The 19,907-nt window shown below is 45.4% G+C and overlaps 1 protein-coding gene across 1 annotated transcript in view; it reads right to left on the reverse strand.

The window, feature by feature from the left end:
* The window catches only part of robo2 (roundabout, axon guidance receptor, homolog 2 (Drosophila)), a 162,136-nt gene that overhangs the window by 19,082 nt on the left and 123,147 nt on the right, over positions 1–19,907 (reverse strand). Inside the window, exons 10-21 of the mRNA XM_061073494.1 lie at positions 19,023–19,228; positions 17,967–18,048; positions 17,695–17,860; positions 17,429–17,595; positions 16,129–16,250; positions 14,110–14,341; positions 11,197–11,321; positions 10,923–11,094; positions 9,697–9,885; positions 7,944–7,970; positions 5,188–5,230; positions 139–266 (exon numbers count right to left, since the gene is read on the reverse strand). Of these exons, the coding sequence (XP_060929477.1) occupies positions 139–266; positions 5,188–5,230; positions 7,944–7,970; positions 9,697–9,885; positions 10,923–11,094; positions 11,197–11,321; positions 14,110–14,341; positions 16,129–16,250; positions 17,429–17,595; positions 17,695–17,860; positions 17,967–18,048; positions 19,023–19,228 (1,659 nt within the window). The remainder of the gene's footprint in view (positions 1–138; positions 267–5,187; positions 5,231–7,943; positions 7,971–9,696; positions 9,886–10,922; positions 11,095–11,196; positions 11,322–14,109; positions 14,342–16,128; positions 16,251–17,428; positions 17,596–17,694; positions 17,861–17,966; positions 18,049–19,022; positions 19,229–19,907) is intronic.

Raw genomic sequence — 19,907 nt, forward strand, 5'->3', positions numbered from 1 at the left:
ACGCGTATACTCGATGTATTCATCTTGCATGCATATATGTACATGGTGAACAACAGGAGCAGAAAGGAAAGCAGGTCGTCATCTTTTATCTCTGTCAGTCCTTTCACAAAGCGCCCGGGACGGCACCAGGGCACTTACCTCCTCGCCCAAAGTTACTCAGGTCATTGGGTCCCCCGGAGCCGCTGTTGACAGGCAGGCTGGTGGCTGGCCAGGAGTCGGCTAACCAGGGGTATCCGGGGTCACCGGCAGACAACAGTCCCGGTCGGCTGAGCAGAAACACAAGATAAAAAACACAGGATTAAACACAGCCGGTGAAATGACATTGTCGTGACAGAGTTTATAGCGCTAACAACATCCCTTATTCCTTATTACGCATGGTTGAATTTGGCATTATGGTACCGGATTTAGAAATAAAAGATGAAAAACATGACAGCAATCAGCAGAGAGGCAATATGAAGACAAAAAAAAAATCAAACATATGTTTAAATGTTAGTTGTGCGGAGGAATGTGTGTTTTTTGTGAGATAAGCTTGCCATAAGCCTCTGAAGCTAATGAAACACATCTGAGATACGGGTGAGAACTGTACGGATACATTTATTTTCTCACAGAGTTGGAATTCCTTCAGGCACACGCAGCCCTTTATCTCTATGCTTCTCCTGCTGTGTCTTTGTCACATTCCAAGAGTTATTAATGCAAAAGCACACAGTGGAGACACTCATGCATACGTTCACTTTGTGCACACATGTGCAGCAATGCACTGCCACACCCACATGCATATACGTTCCCTCATTCGTTAATATCTCGGGCATTCTGCTGCGTTTTCCCATCAACCCCTTGTGGTGATGTCCAGACAGTCTCAATCTTATTTGATGAGACGTCAAACCTCAGCCGTCGCCCCCACCGTGCTGCCCCCCCGACCCCACTTGTGGGACGCCTGCATATGGGTGAGGGCAGCTCCATTGAACAGGTGTTGCGTCCCTCCTGAGGGGGTGAGGACCATAAAAAGCAGCCATTAAGACTTTAACCTGTCATGGGTGACTGCTGGGAGGCCATTAGGGCCACTTCACTGTACAATCACGTCTGAGCCTCGTTACCACGGGAAATACAGATGGAGTCGAGTTGAAGGCGGCTGTTTATGTTCAATTTATGAAACATACTCCACTTCTTTTTAATTAGCTAGCTTTGAAATCAATTAAAATATGTATAACCATAGATATATATAAAGACTAGATGTCTCGTCTGCGTTGCCGGCCAACGGAGTCGGACGTCACCACATGGCGGCCATCTTGCCAGAGGTTGCTCGCTCACCTATAACATTGTGTTGGTAGTGGTAAATAACCATAACTTGCTAAATTTTCAACCGATTTTTAAACGGTCTGGTTTGTTATAAACGTCAGAGATGTAGATATGACACTGCATACTTATGAATAATTATATTATTTTCTAAAAAATGTAATAATTGATGCAGTGTCATAACTTTATCTCTGACGTTTATAACAAACCACAACGTTTAATAATCGGTTGCAAATTGAGCAAGTTATGGTTATTTAACACTACCAACACAATGTTATGGGTGAGCGAGCAACCTCTGGCAAGATGGCCGCCATGTGGTGACGTCCGACTCCGTTGGCCGGCAATGCAGACGAGACATCTAGTCTTTATATATATATCTATGTGTATAACCACTAGTTTATGAAGTGGAGGAAGGATAGAAACAGACAAAAAGACCCACAGACATTTTCTCAGATAGATGAAACCCTGCACCGGTCAGACCAGCAGCCCGTGCAGTGAAGCGGATGGAAACTGCCTTCTCAGAAACACAGCACCCCCCCGCTGCCAGTGCCCGGCAGTGCCATGTGCAGCAGACTACAGGCAGACCGGTGCATTCTGAAAGACGGTGTAACACAGTAGTTAGCAGTCTGGCTGCCTGATGGGGCTTTTCCTCTCAGCTCCACCGGGGGGCGTGTCTATGGCTCCGAGGGACGGGGACAGAGTCCAGCCCCGAGGACAAGGGCAGGTAATGGGGGTGCGCTTCAGTCGGCTTCTCCCTCAGCCACAGGTTCTAAATGAGAAGAGCTTCTGCAGCAGGGGGGAGTCCAAATGAACTGCAGCCCTGGCAAGCTAGGAACCCTCGCTGTGGCTCCTGAATGCCAAAACAGGCCCTCGGGGGGGACAAGTCATTCAAATTGATGGCTGTGCATCAGACACATGCACTTTTATAGGGTAATACATCTCTCCCCCATCCCTCTCCCTCTGATTCTGGCTGCAATGTTTCCAAACTGCCATCATTCTCTCTCTCTGTCTCTGTCTCTCTCTCTCTGGCCATACCATCTTTCCCTAACCCTTTCTTCCCTTTATCATCCCCCCAAACCTACACCTCCATCTCCTCTTTCTATCCCTCCTGCACCACTTCCTGTGCGCTCAGCATCTGTCAGCCCAAAAAGCAGATCAAAAGAAGAGAGGATACTGTCTCTCTTGCAGACTCCAGCAAGGCTACACCACAAAGGTACACGGTCTAAAATACAAGACCGTGACCTTGTCTTATCGCCGCTCTCACTTGGCCCTGTGTGCCCCCCCCAGCCCCACTAGAGAAAGACCATTTGAAAGACAAGGAGCTGACAGTGGGAATGGCTGCATCGTCCTTGCATTCATCACACAGCAGAACTCCTGCTCGGGGATAATTAGAATAAGACTGATTCCTTCTGGGGATATTTGTTATGTGTGTGTGTGTGTGTGTGTGTGTGTGTGATGGTGGTGGAATGGGGAACGGGCGGGAGGTGGACACTGGGTCGTATGTCTAATGAAAAGTTGACACCGAGCATGGATGGATAGCAACCTTGGCAGATAAAATTTGATTTGGAGCGCTTGCTCTTAGACGTTTCAGTTCCTTGTGATGGGTTGGAAACCATAAATACAGCCTCAGACCCCGACACTGAGCTTCCCATAAATAAGCCAAGTGAGAAGCATTAATTCCAGAGCAACTTCATAAATCAGATGTTTATGGTCCCATGGACTAGTGAATGGAACTTGGATTAAAAGTCTAGACATTAGCTAGCACTAAAAGCAATGAGAAACCTGGATTAGTTTTCTAGATGAACTCTCAGGCAGCGTGCTGTCATTAAGCATTCGGAGCCCGGATTGTAAAAGAAATCTCCATAGCAACAGTGTCAGTGAAACCTGTTCTCTCTGCCTACAGGAGTGAATGTGCTATGCTAAAATATTGATCAGAGCCGAGACAGGAAGTTATTACTACCTCGTAATTACCATCTCCCTATTGGCAGGGGGATAACGAATGAGCCCATATCGGCTTTTATCAATTTCAATTGAGCAGCCAAAATCAAATGGTCCAGACCTACCGATCTGCAGCCTATTCATCTTCCATGAATCATTTATTTTGTGATCGATTAAGTGTAATTGTTCAGTCAGGGCAATTTGGCAGGAGCCAATGAGAAACGGGAAACAGACGCAGCTTCATTTGCTATTGTCTAATTAATGCAATGAACATTTCATGTAACAAATGAACACATTTTGCCTCTGATACTGTGCTGCGTATTTTTCACTCTCGGGGCAGATGGGGAAGTTGCAACATCTGGGATTGGATGGCGCTAGAGTGACTAACGGATCAGAGGAACGAGTTCTCCAGACCGCATCCTGTTCCAGTGCTGTGAAAAATTGTGGCAGTTGCTGCTGCCGACTAAAGATATGACAAATACAGAGCAGCGCAAATACAGACATTTCAAATCCTATTGGCTGGACTAAGAATCAGAAGCACTTATGTGGAAAATTGAAGAAAAAAAAAACACTGCGGCAGAACGTAGATGAGAAAACGGCAACGACGAGTTGGCGTGGCTAATTCATTGAGAGCTTGCTGGCAGCTCCTTGAACAATACAGGCAAAATCGTCCATTGTGGCATCCAGTCATATGGATATGACTATACTTCCCCCCTCCACCCTGGCTTGGACTGCCACACACCCTCCTCCAACCACTGAACATTTGAACATTCCTACATTTGCACTGACTGTTACTTTGTTTTTTACTACTGTATTATCCCACCTATAGTGCATTCATATTTATTTATATTTATATTTTTATCCTGCTCATAGTGTATTCATCGTCCCTATATCTTACAATTCCTGTTAATACTGTAATATTCCATATATATTTCTACTGTACAGATACAAATTTTACTGTACTTATTTATTTACATTTTCACTTTAATATGCACAATACTCTGCACTTTGACTGACTTTTTCTGCACTTCTGGTTAGACGCTAAACTGCATTTCGTTGTATATGTACTTGTACTGTGCAATGACAATAAAGTTGAATCTAATCTAATCTAATCTAATCTAATCTAATATGCACGGAGTAAAAGGGGGTTAAAAACAAAAAGCACGAATACAGAAATGCAGACTGCAGAGCGCACACATTCCCAGAAGCCCAGAGACACACGGGGTCAGATTTAGTCGGCGGTGTCTCGTCGGGGGTTTGAGTCCAGCAGGTTTTACCCAGTCAGGTGTGATAAGCAGTAGATAGGCGGGAAGCACCAGATTCTCGAGGGAGTCTCCTGAATACCCACAAAGGCTCAGTAACTGGTGTCATTGAGATGTGCCCTGTTCTCCGAATCCCCTCTCTCTCTCTCTCTTTCACTAACACACACTGAGATGGAGCAGGCTATACGGGGGGTGCAAGTGGCAGTGGGGTACCTGCACACGCACCTCTCCCCTGGGTAATTATTTTTACATTATTACATGTGCTCAGATCCCAGCCGCCCACGCGAGGTGACAGGCAAATTTATCACTCCAGAGGGCTCCTGGGCCGCCTGCAGCCGGCAGCCGAAGATAAATGACAAAATAAAAACACTCTCTGCTTAAATTGTTTCTCTTAATTCCGCGTGGGGAGATTTACGAGTTCATCCGTCGATGCTCGGATGGAGATGTGGTAGAAAACGTAGATTTGCACGCCGATTTGCACGGTCGCCGCACAAACAGGTATCGGTTATCTATCAATCTATCAGTCGTTTATCAGCGTTAAGATCGAGAGCAGCTCGCGGTGGACGTGATGCGTGACTGTGGAGGAAGTGCAGAAAGGCATGTGAAGATGGTGATGATGGGAAGATCTGGTTTTGCTCAAATATCAATGGTCTGGTTTGGTGTTGTGGTTTTTGTTTTCTGGATGGACACTCACCTTCCGTTGCTCATCAGGCCGCCATCGACTCTCTGGAACGTCACTGATGACAGAACGGAAAGAAAGAAAGAGGGAGAAGACGGAGGGGGGAAAAAAGGACAACAAAAGAGATTAAGTTTTCTAGTATTCATAAGGAACAAGCAGGATTTATTTCCATAAGTAAGACACATTATTGCACTCTCCGTATTGTCCTGTTTCCCTCCATGTTTCAGCAGCTATGTATTCATCTGTTCACTTTTCTAACACAGCTGGATGGATAATACTTGCGGATGTCCCCTCTGCCTTTCATGAAAATTAAAAAACAAGAAAGTGCAAAGATGAGGACTGCATATTGCTTCGCATTAAGCGGAGACGTCATGTGCTCCTCAAGGACAAGACGCCTGATGAGAAGGAAAACTCATTTCATCTTTCTTGTTTTGCTGCTGAGTTATTATCAGATTTGAGATTAAATTCTCAGCCAAAAAAATGATTAGAAAAGGCAGAGGGCTCATTAATCACGTTGGATTTTCTATCTGGAAGTGCGATGGCTGAGTTGCTGATGCTCCAGCTTGCAGGGGCTCCCCAGAATCCAAGCACGTGACCGGCTCTATAACAGCGATGTCCCGATAGCAAGGGCCTCTCTCTTTGACGGCGGTTTGTGAAACTCCGCGGCTGAAAGTGAGCGACGGCATTTGAAAGGATCCATTTTATCTCCGCTCGACAAACATGATGACAAAGCAGCACCGAGAGTTCTGAGTGTGTTAAGAACTTCAATGGATCACAGGGACGAACACGGAGGAGAGGCAAGAGTTTTGGAAACCACCTCATACCGATGAGAGGGAGAGAGAGAGAGGGTTGGGGGGGGGGCTGGAGAGCTGGTTTACTCAAGAGCGAGAAGGAGAGCTGTTAGTAATTTGGCTCATGTGCTCCACAGATGGAGATTAAAAGAGAGGAGGCGGCATTCCTCCTCCCTTTTCTGTTTCATTCAGGTTGATTCCACAACAAGCCCGGGCACGGGCGAGAGAGAGAGAGGGAGAGGGGGGGGCTTTTCTGTGGGTGACGCTGTAATGCGGATGACAGGGAGAGGAAACTCCCACCGTAGATTACACAGGCTGCTAACAGGACATTTTAATGCATCATCAACACTACCTGGGCCTATTTGATCCAATTTCCTCTGAGTTCTAAGCAAGGAAAACACAACTCATAATTTGTCTAGCAAGCACATCACAACAGTTTAAGGGTTTATTTACTGCATTCGGATTTAAGCAACTGCATACAAGCAACTGGAATTAAAATGCTTACTGCCAACAATAGTTTTACTCAGATAAAACAAACACTGCAAGTTTGTGTGAATCCAACGCAGCTTTGACAGCTTGAGGCAGACTCTGGTTTTGCTTTATTTAGTCGTAGCTAAAGCCGTTCGTCTTTGTTCCACCACCGACAAAACTTGCGTTGGAGAAATTCTCCCGTTGCCTCAGAGAGGACTGACAGGAGAAGGAGGTGGTGGGGGGCGAGTGGGGACTCGGCAGCGGGGGGGGCCTCTGAAGTCCCTATCTGCGCTCAGGCACATTTCTAGGCTGCTGTGGAATACTTTTATGTTAGTCAGAGTGACATGGCGGCACAGCTGTGCTTCTCGCCTCTGTCTTCCAGATAAGCACTTTCTCCAACATGAATACAGATTAATCCCCTTTAATAAGCATTAAGGGGGGGGTGGACATAATCAGCGTATAAAAATTCCATCAAATCTCATTCCTGCTGGCTGCATGCCACAAAAGTGTCATGATTTACCTCTCGGGAACTGACAGGAGACTGAAACTGGACACTCTCCGTATATCAACTAATTGTCAATATAGAGAAGAGCAGCACTGTGTGACTCCTCAGACGTGCTGTGGCTCAGGTTCTGAATATCACCTCAACAACTGTTTTATCTCTTATACTTTAGTAAGTTTACATGAAGTTTATCTCACATCTTAATGTTCGAATATCTGTTGTTGTAGTTTTGGAACGCCACACAAACAACATAACTTCAACAAACATGTCATTAGGAAGTGATGGTTAAAAAGTCCAGGGAATATAGGAATGTGCTGACCCCCGACCCTGTGTATTGCAGTTCCACTGATATTATACAGATTAAAGGAATCATTTGTATTTAATCCTCAATGTCTTGTATTTTGTTAAACTCAAAGCACTTGAAAACACATTATCTTTGATTGGGAGCTATTGACTCAATCCACTCTATCCCCACACTGCATTGTGGGTGCTACTTCAATAAGCTTAGAGCAGCTGGAGACAGGACATCGTTCAGAGTGGCTGTTCTTTGCCATTACGTTAAGTAGTCGGTGACATTCCTTTGTCACAAGATCACAACTAAACAGAGAGGAAACAATCAAATCGACCACCGAGCTGCTAAATGACACCTACAGAAATAGATCTGTTAGATGTAAAATGATTCGATGATTCTAGAGGGGAAAGAAAAGAAAGATGCACTAGACAGGATGACACTTCATTCATAAGCAAACATACACACAAATACAACACAACATGTAAATCAGGCGGAAAAAAGTTGGGCGGGGATAAGAATTGAAATTTGGTCATGGCCAATAACAAATTTGTTTCTCTGCCGGGTTTAAAATTCCTTCATTAGTATATGGTTTGGATTTTGTTTGCATTAGCAGTGACCATCAGTCTGACAATCCAAGCACATATACTATAAAGCGGGGGGGGGGAATGGATCTGCGTTGAGGGGGGGGTGAGGAGACGGGACAAATGAACAGTACCTGCAGGGGTGAAGGTGAAGGACTGAACTGCAAAACAAGAAGACAGAGAAGTTGTGCGTTAAAAGCCTGCAGAGATAAGCAGAGCTTTAGGGGGGTTGTCTGCACACCGGGGACCGGGGCCAAGTCGAGAGGCCGGGGGGGTCCGACAGTGGAAGACCACAGTGTCGCCCCGAGTGCAGAGCGTCAGGCAGGGAAGCAGCCAGCTCAGAAGCTAAAGAGGTGTAGAGACGGTGGCACAAACCAAGGAAAACACACATGTAACAAACAGAAATGATAAAACCAAATAAACCAAGCAAACTCTGGACATACTCTTTAATTGTTAGTAGGGTTGCAAAGGGGCGGAAAGTTTCCATGGGAAGTTAAGCTCGGGAATTTTGGGAATAAATAAATACGCAAATTAGGTGCTGAGCAATAAAAACATCATACAAAACTCTATTTTAAAGATGTATGGAATGCAGCACACGCTGCACGTTGCATTTCAACCCTCCACTGTGCATTCTTCCATCACATGCACAGATAACTCCCAGCATCCTTCACTCTACAGCAGGGCTATTGAGGCCTGCTGTAGTGTAGTCAGGTCAGTTTAGATGATATTACTGGGGAAAATATATTAGCATGCTGATTGAGGATTGTTCATCTGTTCATCTAGCCTATTTCCATTCATTTATTCATCAATTGTAAAATATTTTTACAGACAATTCCAATTGTTTGGCTAACTATTTATATCTCTGGCATTGCATTAGCGTTTTTTTACAAACTTTTTTCTCCTCTTATTCTACAGAACAATGCCACGTGCACTATCTCATGTGTGGAGACATTTCACCCCATCCAATGTAGAAGGAAAGACTGTGTACATTTGCAAATACTGTGCAAAGACCTATGTTAAGAATGACACAACGATGCAGAAGCATATAGTCAAGTGCCCAAAGTTTCCTCAGGGCTCAAATCAGCCTATGACAAAACAAAATGTTTATATTTATGTCTGTATATGACAAGGTAAATACAGTTAGTATAAATTACCCACAACATTTCCAGTACATTCCTGTCAATTCCCGTTAATTCCCATGGAAAGTTTCAAACTTTGAATATTCCCGGAATTTTGCAACCCTAATTGTTAGTCACAAAAATAGAGACATAAAAGTGTGCTTCTATGGAAGTTCTGCTTGTTAATGAGAGAAGAACTTATGTTACAATATTATGCTGCACAGACATTTACACACACAACATAGATGCGTCAGTTCATTAGCATTTTTCTGCTCTCTAATTAAATCTTGAACCCTTGGCAGTGCATGTGGACTTGGTGGTTGCTAGTATTGACTTGGGGGGGGGGTCGCTCGAGGAAGATGTCAGGGTCAGTGTGTGGGAGGCAAGCTGGACGACCTCCAGCGTCAGTGACCAGCAGAGAGTCCGGTCTGCCCACTCAGCTCCACCACCCTGGGCTATCAACCGACACCGTGGGTGGATTTGTCAGAAAGTGTAGCCCTGTGGATCTGACTCACGCTGACATATGTCTCCCTGTTGAGCTTTCACACACCACAGCCTTCTCAACACCACCACCAGCAGCTCCTACATTATTCCATTATATCTGCGCTGATTAAGACGGCGAGATGTTAATGTGCTGGTAAAATATTCATGCTTTGATAGAGAAAAACATAATTATTTGTTGAGTGCTGGACCAATTTCCCATTGTTTGCCGAGGCAGGGGAGCAGAATGTCGGCGGCAATTTGCATAGGTGACTATGATCAGTCTGACCTGCGTAGTTGCTGAGGCCCTTCCTCTTCTTCCTCCTCCAGTAGAGCCAGATGCTGAAGCCCATGAGGATGACCCAGCAGGCGCCGCCGATCCCCGCGATAAAAGCAGGCTGCTTCACCACATCGGTGATCTGCTCCGTGATGCTGTTGTTCCGGTTTCCATGTATAATCACGTCCCGAAACTCCTTACCTGAGGGCACGGGAGGGGAAAACAGGAGGCGTTAATGTGATGCTGGGCGGGTAGCTACTGGAGGGAAACAGGAAATAACAACGCTGCTGTGCATGAGCTGCTGCTCCAAGGTGAAAGTTAAGACAGCTGCCCGTATGATGCCCAAAGGCCCTGAGAGTGTTGCACCTTTTCACTAACACCTACAGATGCATCCAGGCAGGGTTAGGGCTAGATTAAGCTCAAAGGAAGGAGGTCTGATGAATTTCAGCAAGAGATATTGACAAAGGGAGCAGGACAGGATCTACAGGATGTGCAGTGAAATATAATGTGCAGACTGAAAAAGACAAAGCCTAAAAGCTTATAACAAACCCCCAGATGAGCAGGTTGTTTGCTTAGCTCGGGTCCTAATTCACTCTATTGCCCGTAAAACACAGCATGTGAAATGAGAAGAGAGAGGATCCTGGTCTGTATTGATCTCCAATTGCAAGCTCACCCTGACTTGTCTGCTTGACACTATGTCTTGGAGAACAAACAAATGTTCCCTCATAAAAGGAACAAAAAACACACTCGTAACAAAACCTCCCTAAAACATTAAATGTGCACGCGTGTAAAGATGCACAAAAGCTCTTTATCGTATTACAGTGTGACCCACATTAGGGCTATGCAATCGCACATCCACAGACTTGCAAACACACAACATATTCCAACTGCAGACTTGGGGCTGTGCTCTGGGAGATGGATTATGTGAGTGACACTGGGGAAATAAGAACATGCTGCAGGCCAAGCCATCAGTTATGGGTCAAATCAGGCACAATCTGCCCCGGCTCCACATAAATCACACGTGGTCACGCCACATTTCAAAATAGTGGTATTATAAGAAGAATATCAATTTGGTTATTCCTGGTGTTAGATGGAACATATTAACCGTCTTCTCTTCTGTTCAACTCCTCCTGTCACACTGGAATACAGTTTGGTTTTATGTGCACACGGATTGTGCAATTGGGAAAAACAGATTGGAAGTTAAAAAGTATGGAATGCTTTATAACAATCACTCTTACCGATGATGATAGACTGAGGTTCGCTCTTGACTCCCACCCCCGCGCTGGTGCTGGCAGCCACTTCCACTCGGTACACCACTCCCACCTGCAGCCCCCCCACCACCACGGAGCGAATGGCTGCGTCCACCGTCTTATTTACATGGAAACGTGTCTCGTTGCCCAAACACCAGATCTAGAGCGGAGGGGGGAAGAAAACAGATTTGCAGTTGATTCCATTTGGCTCTGTGTGATTGAAATTCAAAAATGTCCACGCTGACTTGCTAGGGGGACAAACCTTGTACTCCTGTATGAGGCCGTTCTGGTGGTCTGCAGGAGGGGGGTCCCAGGAGATGCTAATGGAAGTGCTGTTCTGGTTTCCCACAGTCAGGACTGTTACCTGCTGAGGAGGAGCACTGGGAGCTGGAAGTGGAAACACACAAGATAACCAGGTCAACCGTCAAATGTAGTATTTTACAGTTCAGGCAGCGGCGTATTTTAATTGGGATGCACAGTAGTATTTTACATCTGAATATGTTAAGAGCTCAGAAATATGCACATACGTACAATCCGACACACGCACAAGCGCACACACACTTTTCCAAGGAATGTTATTCTTTGGGGATGGCACAGGTGCCTGAAGGCTGTCAAGACGTCTCATTAAAAGAGGGATTTGCATGAGGACCAGGGCAGGTCTGACACGGCTGCAGCCGATCCTTAACGTTTCACTAGGATTTAATATATCGCGCCCTCTGCTCGGGGGTGGTGGAGCTGCACAAAGAATACTGGTATTGATTCGTTGAATGACATCCTGGCACAGTCAGGCAGGAGCTCTCAGAAAAGCTAAGACTCCAGTATTAACCGAGCCATGGTAGCACGCAGGTCAACGGGCTTATAGGATGAAGCGCGGACAAGAGGGAAATATGGAAAAAAAGCATTTTAGGGGAAGGAAACATGGTCTCGGTAAACATATTGACGGGTTCCATCGATCAGCCAGAGGAGAGTAAAGCCAGTAGGTCAGGATAAGACGGACGCTCCACAGCCGGGCTCATCTAAATGAATCAGTTCCATCCTCAGACAAACGGAGAGTGTATAGAAACAAGACAAGTCCAAGCTTTCATAAACCTCACTCTGTTGTTATTCTGATGGCGACAATCTCCTGACCCCACAAGGGGTGACGGAGGAAAAAATAAATAACAGTTGGCCCAAACTGGAAATAACGTTTTAAAAATAATGTTTTCTCATTTCCGCAGTGGCTGGCAGGGGAGCGGCACCACGGCAGAATACTGACAGGTCAATTACTCCTGAGCTGCCTCTCCCTCACCTCGCCTCCGTCCAAAATGGCACGTGTCACCCTGTAAATCTGTGCTCATCCCTCAGTGCGATTGGCCACACGGTCCCCCAGAGAGCCGGGGAGCCCTGGCACGGCGGAAGACGAATGGGTCCAATGATGAACCCAGCACCTCGGCCAGATTAGAAACAATCTACCAAGGGAGCATCTGATCAACCGTCGTGCTCAGGGCTCGCCGCCGCTGAATTACATCCAGGTGACAGAGTGGTGGAATGGTGCGTGGCAGCCATCAGAGGCAATGTCGTTCAAAGTTAATGCTATGAATGATTTAGCAGCTTATTATCATGCATATTTGCGCTAAACAATACACATTTTTCATTAGCGTCCTCGGAGGCTGTGCTAATAGAGCCATTAGTGGAGTGATGTATGGCAGGCAGGAATGTGACCCCCTGTCTCTCATGCACACACAGTGCTGAGCTGCGTGAAGGAAGGAATAACTTCATACCATAACCAGACAGGGAAGCCAACAGCTAATGTAAACCAGAGGGTAGTGTGGGAGGAAAGATGTGGACCTTCCATCATTATGTCCATTAGAAATTACAATATGTGACAAGCGGGATTTTTCTTTCACCTAAGTAAGCTTCATCTTGCATATTTTAAGGGACTCGATAGTAAATTCTTAGAGAATCATTCAGTCGGAATCCGAGGGAAGCCAGAGTTCATCCAAAGCATCAGTCACAACAGGACTGTCCACATGGGGAAGTGAGACATTGGGTGAAAAAGAATGAGAGACACGATTTGGACGGACACAGCATTTGATCTCTGAGAATCCGCCTGGACCCGTTCTGGGGATTCTCTAATTGCGTTAGGTATCGAACAACTTTTAATCACCCTGTGAACTAGACTTCTCCTCTTATCCGTCTAACTGCCCTTCTCCGTATTCCCAAGGTCTCCGAGGAGCCTTGCTGCTGACGCTGTATCAGCTATCTCCACTGACCGGGTGCAGCAGCAGCGGGCCTGTGACAGGAATAGAAAGTGGCCGAGCTCTCTGGGGGACTGGGATGCAGATAGAGCACGAGCGCAGAGTGTTATCAGCATCGGTAATAGCTGTGACATGCAGGTTCCGGAGGCCTCTGGGGGAGGGGGTGTGTCGGTATGTATGGGTTTACTGTACACATGTCTCAGTGTGGGCGTGTGTGTTGGGGACGGGTGTAATGTGATGGCAGTTCCACTACAGTAGCGGGTACACTGGCTGGCCACAGGAGATAGGGACCCCTTTGAGAAGGGGAAAATAAATGGGTCTGTCACCCGGACAGGATGTGAACTGTCTCTTGAACACGCAGGCCTGGATACGTTGTGGCAAGAGGGGGGGGCTTTGTCTCCAGCAGAAAGGAGCCTGTGTTTGTGCTGTAGTGGGAAGGTTCGTCTTTACCTCAGATCAAATCCCAGATTTAATTTCATTAGACTTGAAGGTTGAGGAAAGGTAACGGTGCAATGCCAATGGCTGCATTTTGGCTTTGACATCGATAATTCATTCAAATACTGACCAGTGTCTGTGTGAGCAGTTTTTTTGTGCCCACACTGCTCTGTGGCCTTGTCAGAGTCTGTATGAATCAAGCTTTGGGGCGACAGATCATCTTCGCGAAAGGAAGTGTTCGTTGTGTCCAATCACAGCTCAGCCCGTGGCGGCTGGGTGATGGATTAGAGGAAGGTTGGCACTAACACCACCAATCATTAGAAAATAGCACGAAAGGAAGGTCAGACAGACAAGCAGGAACATCCACACATACACCATTCACCCTCAGTTCTCAGAATCCAATGTGATACCACGAGACACATTAAAGCAACCTGTTGGGTCATTACCCCCCCGCCCTAGCCACACCACAGTTTGACTGCTCAGTGAGTTCTATCTCTCCGTACCTTCTTCAGTCGTCCGGGCCGTCCTGGACTCACTGTCCATGCCTTGAAACTCGTTGAAATAAGGCCGAACCTTGATCTCGTACACGATTCCTTTCTTGAGCGCGGAGAGGATGACGCTGCGCTCGGACGGGACCTTCACATCCTGGGTCTGCCAGGGTCCTGGCGAAGGCAGTCCTGATGTTTGCCTGTACAGAACTCGGTAGCCCTGGATAAACTGGGACTGACGATCCACCTGAGAAAGTGAACGGTAAAACATTAGGTCTGTATTCCATTGTAAAAAGAATAGAGCTGATTGGAGGAGATTGGTTGGCATTACCTGGGTCTGCCACTAGATTAAACAATAGAATATTTTGCTCACTGGATCACATTCACGACTCTTAAGAGGCTGTTACTGGTTTAATGGGACTTTTATCACCAGCTATGACACATTTAGCTCAATTAACACCCTGCCACTACCTCGTACACACAGCTCCTACCCCGAAGCAAGGGTTCCCTCCTCCATTACAAAGACTTTCTCTAATTCCGCCTTAAAGGACATATTCATGTCTCACGTGTAATATAAACACTAACTGGTGACACTGGAAATCAGGCTTCCCCACATCTAATAAGGGCTGTGAGTACGCGAATGTCATGCAGCAGCAAATACAGCCCCCCCGGGGACATGAGGGGAATACGCAGCAGAGGTGATAACAAAAGATCTGTCCCATAGAGAAGATGGAGGGACTGGAAGTGTGATTGCCCCCCTGCAATCCACAGAGGACCCCTCCCATGAAACTTGGGTAATTTAGCTAGACATGAAAATCTGAATTTATGCAGAAGAGGAGTGGGTGCACAACTCATTGTAATGGCTTGTTAACAGTAGAAAAAGTGAGCAGGGCTTTCAAGTGGGATATTAAGCAGCTGTTTTTTTTCTCCCGCCAGTGTAGCCCGAGTAAATCAGCAAAATGGATTCCCTGCTTAGTGCGGGACTTTTATTAATTGAAGGATTTGGGAATATAAAAGCTCTCTGAGAGAGGCCCCTCTGTTTGCTGAAAGGGCCCCTGATTGATTGTGTAGCCATGTTTCGTGTTGATTGTACATTACAATCATAAAGAAATGCTTCAGCATTAAATTTGTCACCATGTCCAGGGGGGAGACTTATTACAGGGGTCAATAAACATGTCTCCAGGAAAAGTGCTAATGTGGCTCATTTGAAAATGGAATCCGGCACCCCATGGCACTAAGTGAGGGTTGTGCTCTGTAAATACCTGCATCTGAGTGATTTATCAGAACAAACCAGCACGTAGTTTGTATGAATGCCCGAGCTTTGAGGAATACAAATAGCCTTTTTATCCTGATTACCATACAATTAAATAAAAAAAATTAGACAAGGCTGTAGCTGTTCATTTTTCACATTTAATAAACCTGTCAAATTTTGAGACATTGCTGATTCTTGTGTATATGTGTATGTGTATGGTGGAACAACAGATGTGTGTTTGTATTGTTTTTGAAAAGAAGATTAATGCGTCGCTTCAAGGCAGGGAAAAAAAAAAAACACATTCACAAAATAGAGTTGAATTACAATTTCAAGCTAAGTTTATCTTTGCAAAGTCTTTGATTTAAGAGGGAAGCAGATGAAGACACATGGAAGATTGATGAACAACCAGATGTCTCTGACATTTCTTTTAATGTTCCCAGTGGTTCAAAGAAACTATGTTCAACCATTTGATCTTCAGTTTACTTTTAAGTCGCCAATTACAATATTTCAAAGCTTCGGGGAAAAACCTGACTAGAATGTTGCCTCAAGGAGAAGACTCTTGGTTTTAAAGAGTGTTAACATCAACTACCTTAACTTTATGACTCAGTTTTGAAATATCAAAGATGTAAAGTAGAGCTGAGACAAGAAACCGAGAGATAGCGAATGATTTCATGTATCTAAGTTCTTCCAGTGGGATACTCGAGCTTGAACAGAGGAGTGATATTCTTGGTGTAGCATAAGATGAATAGAGTTATATTCACAAGATGACAACTTGCACTCACCGTCCATGTGACCTGAATGGTTGTGGGACTCATAACGACCGGGTTGTGCAGCCGAACGATGACTTCGCCAAGTTCTTTCTGCACGTGCCTGTGGTCGACCCCCTGAGCTGGAGGACTTATGTCTGTGAGACAGAAACACACACAAAAGAAATAAATGCTTCACTAAGTTCCTCATTTGAAAAGGAGCAACCTCATCTACATTAAAATAACCTCATTACATTTTGTATTAAGGAACTTGTCATGTTTGGAGAAAAAGGAAACGGACCAGGGTCGATGAAGTTTCTAAGATGTTTGACTTTTCTGTAAACAACTATATCAATGAACAAACTCTGAAATCGAGACTCGAGACATTCTGGATGGAAAATGGAAAACTGAAACACTATTTTCCAGCTCATTTCCCATTTCACACATGCATTTGTTTCCTGTTACAAGCAATAAAATACTCCAGCGCATGAGATACTGAGTGCGGCTGAAGGAAAACCACATTTTGAGTTATTTACTGAAGGAAAGCAAAAATTATATTTCAACAAAAAGCTCCATTGAAACAACCCAACACTGTCATGAATCACAGGCCCCACTAACCGGGTGAGACAGGCCAAACACAGTTAGAAAGAAGTGAAAAATCAATTTGTCATCAATGCACGCCATCGCCAATAAACACGTCTATATATCAACTCAAAACCTTCACCGCAGCAGGAGAGAGATATTCAGCAATTCACACTGACTCCACTTTCCTTTTTTTCTAACACACCCTTGGCTTGTATTTGACAGAGCTTGGCCACGGGTTGCTTTTTTTATTATATTACATCTTTTGCAGGGGGGACTTATCATATCAGTGTAATCTGGAGACTGTGGTCTGTCCGTTGCTGTAATCAAATCGTCGTTGGGTTTGCGGGCAGTCATATTTCCCTGTTATGATCATTAACATAGCAGGGATAGCACTAACTCAGTTAGGACTTGCAGAAGTAGACATGGTTATTTTACATAATTGCTAAAGTGTAGCATTAATGAGCTGGCCTCCGATGGGGAATTTGACCTCTGCAAAATTGTCCGGTGATTCAGTGGAGCTGTTCAGAGCAAATTGATGAGAGGAGCTGATAAGTATCACACTTTGAAGAGGTGCACAATGACCTTACCCCATCAGGGGAAACACAAATTACACTCAAGAAGAAGAGAAGCACATACCAACAGTCAAAGGGATTATTACAGGTCCTGAAACAACTCTACACGTGTTCCATAAACACGACAATCACCAGAGTTCATCACTAGTACTTTCCATATTCATGTCAATGTAAGCTACCTTGTGTTCTGACCGGATCCGACATGGGGCTGGGGTCACTGAGGCCCTGGCTGTTGACGGCTCGAACCATGAACAGGTAGATGGTGTTGGGACGGAGACCTTTGACAGTGAACTGGGTGGTTTTGATGTGATCTGCCACCGTTTGCCAGCTGTTGCTCACTGACTGACTGCAATCAAACAGAAGAAGACCAGGGTTATTCCATAATATTTTCCAAAGGCATAAAGGTGGAACCTTGTAGTGCATTTACTAATTAAAGAGAGCAAACCTGAATGCTTCAATGACATAGGAGGAGACGGGTGAAGCCCCAGCCAGCCCAGGCTGCCAGGACAAGGACACACTGTTCTTGGTGACGTCGGTGACCTGAGGTTTAGATGGTGGACCTGGAAGCTCATTCTCATCATGGGTCTTCATGACAATCGCTCCAACAGATTCTGAATGAATGGAGAGGAGGAGACAGATAAATAACCCACTTTCTCGAATAAAATATATCTATTTGTTCTGTATTTAAATACATGGAATCATGAAGCCGTCTTGTACCTTTGACTTCCAGGAAAGCACTCCATGATGTTTCACCGCTGGAGCTGGTGGCCACACACGTGTAAATCCCAGAGTCGGAGAGCTGATGCACAGAATACACATAAATATATGAATAAAACCAACATATACAAACACACACACACACACACACACACAAAAACTTAATGATTCATCTAATGACACTTTGCAGTGAAAGGACAATTTCCCTTCACACACTCTGAGAGCAGGATCAATGACTGCATCTATGTGATCTTCCGCAGAAACGCTTAAAGTGATGGGGCGACTTCACGGGCTCGCCTTGTGCCGGCCAAATTGTGTGTCATATGTGAGTGCCTCAAAGTGCTGACACTAATTTCCTAATGAATTCCATTTTCCACTCACCACCCTTCCATCACTTTTCCACTCCCCCCCCCTCCTTGTTTCTCCGCTGTCCTGCCGACCACAACAAAGCCAGGCTAATTAATTTAGGGTGGGCTGCTGGAACCCCCTGGACCGATGACAGCTGGCCTGACTCTCCATCCCTCTTAGGGTAACTTTGGTTGTTGGTTGGCTTTTTGTCCCTGTGCCTTGCTTCCATTTATTAAATAACATGTCAGTGGTCGGCAGCTTTATCAAGCGTAATAGATATTCCACCGAGGCCTCAGAGTGCGGAAAAGAAGATGTGAGCCTTCTAAATCGAATCTGGTCCAAGTGTGTACGCGTATACACACGTCTGTGTATATCTCTAAGTGCATTTATGTTTCTATGCTACAGCTGGAGTCTGTCCCACCCTGCCCAGCTGAGCCCTTCTGTAGCTGTCCTGCCTTTAAGTGACTCTGTCAAACAATTAAGAAGAAAATCAATGCTGCCAATTCATCTTTGAGGTATTGTGATACCTCTTTTTCATCAAAGCTGCACTTAAACCTATAAACGTTGCATACATTAGTGTTGGAAGATCACACAAACATCTTAAATTAAGATACATACACGCTATTGACCGCTAAGGGAAAACAGAGTGGTAGTTAACGTCTGCATCGAAGAGAAAACAAGAAGCAGGAGAACGATGGAGTCCTCTACCTTAATGTTTTTGATCTGCAGGCTGCCCAGCTCCTGCAGAGACATGCGCGGGTCCTTCCCCAGCAGACTGACCCCGTCCTTCAGCCAGCTGATGGAGGGGATGGGGTCTCCCGACGCCTGGCACTTCAGAAGGGCCACATTGTCCACCGCCAGCGTCTGATTGGACGGGCCTTGGCGAATAATGGGCGGCGGTCTGTCTGTGAGCACTGCGGAAGAAACAAAGACAAAAAAATGTGAGCACGCGCTTGTGTCTCTTGGAAGTTGAATGACGTGTGAACATAAAGGCGTCTGACTACAGAAGAAACTGAGTGACAGCACTGCTCATAAAACGCACCGGGGCTGGATGTGGTTATCTGTCGTAAAGTGGACTATTTTCTCTGCAGGTCTTGTAATTGCACCACAGAACAATGACCATATCCTGTATTTCCAGGAAGCAGGGAAAGAAAAGCTGAGCAGCGTTTTCTCTTTCCCTTGATGTGGCCGAGGGATGCTAAGCAGTTTCCAGTTACTGCCTTTTTTATTTTTACACACATCTCTAGACTCTGTGGTGCAGTTTGGCGGTGAGACGCTTGCCCATTGACTCAGTGTGGTTCAGATAAAGACTTCATTATGTGCAGCGTGGGACACAATAAAAGGTCAATTTCAACTACGTGTTACTAAAACAACTCTTGTGATATTCATATAAGCACCAGCTCAATCTTTACATCAAATAATCAGAGAGCAGGAACCTTCTATATTTCGCTCTCCCTCAGTTCTAGTCGGGTGAATGCTAATGCCTTGATGAATTCCATTTCATGAGAAATTTCATTTGTTACAAAAAGCCGCTGGGGTCCGTCGGTGAAATAGTGGCGATGTCAGAGGTGATCACGCAGAGATTTGGCACCG

Source organism: Limanda limanda, chromosome 6 (assembly GCF_963576545.1).
Source record: "Limanda limanda chromosome 6, fLimLim1.1, whole genome shotgun sequence".
Lineage (NCBI taxonomy): Eukaryota > Metazoa > Chordata > Actinopteri > Pleuronectiformes > Pleuronectidae > Limanda > Limanda limanda.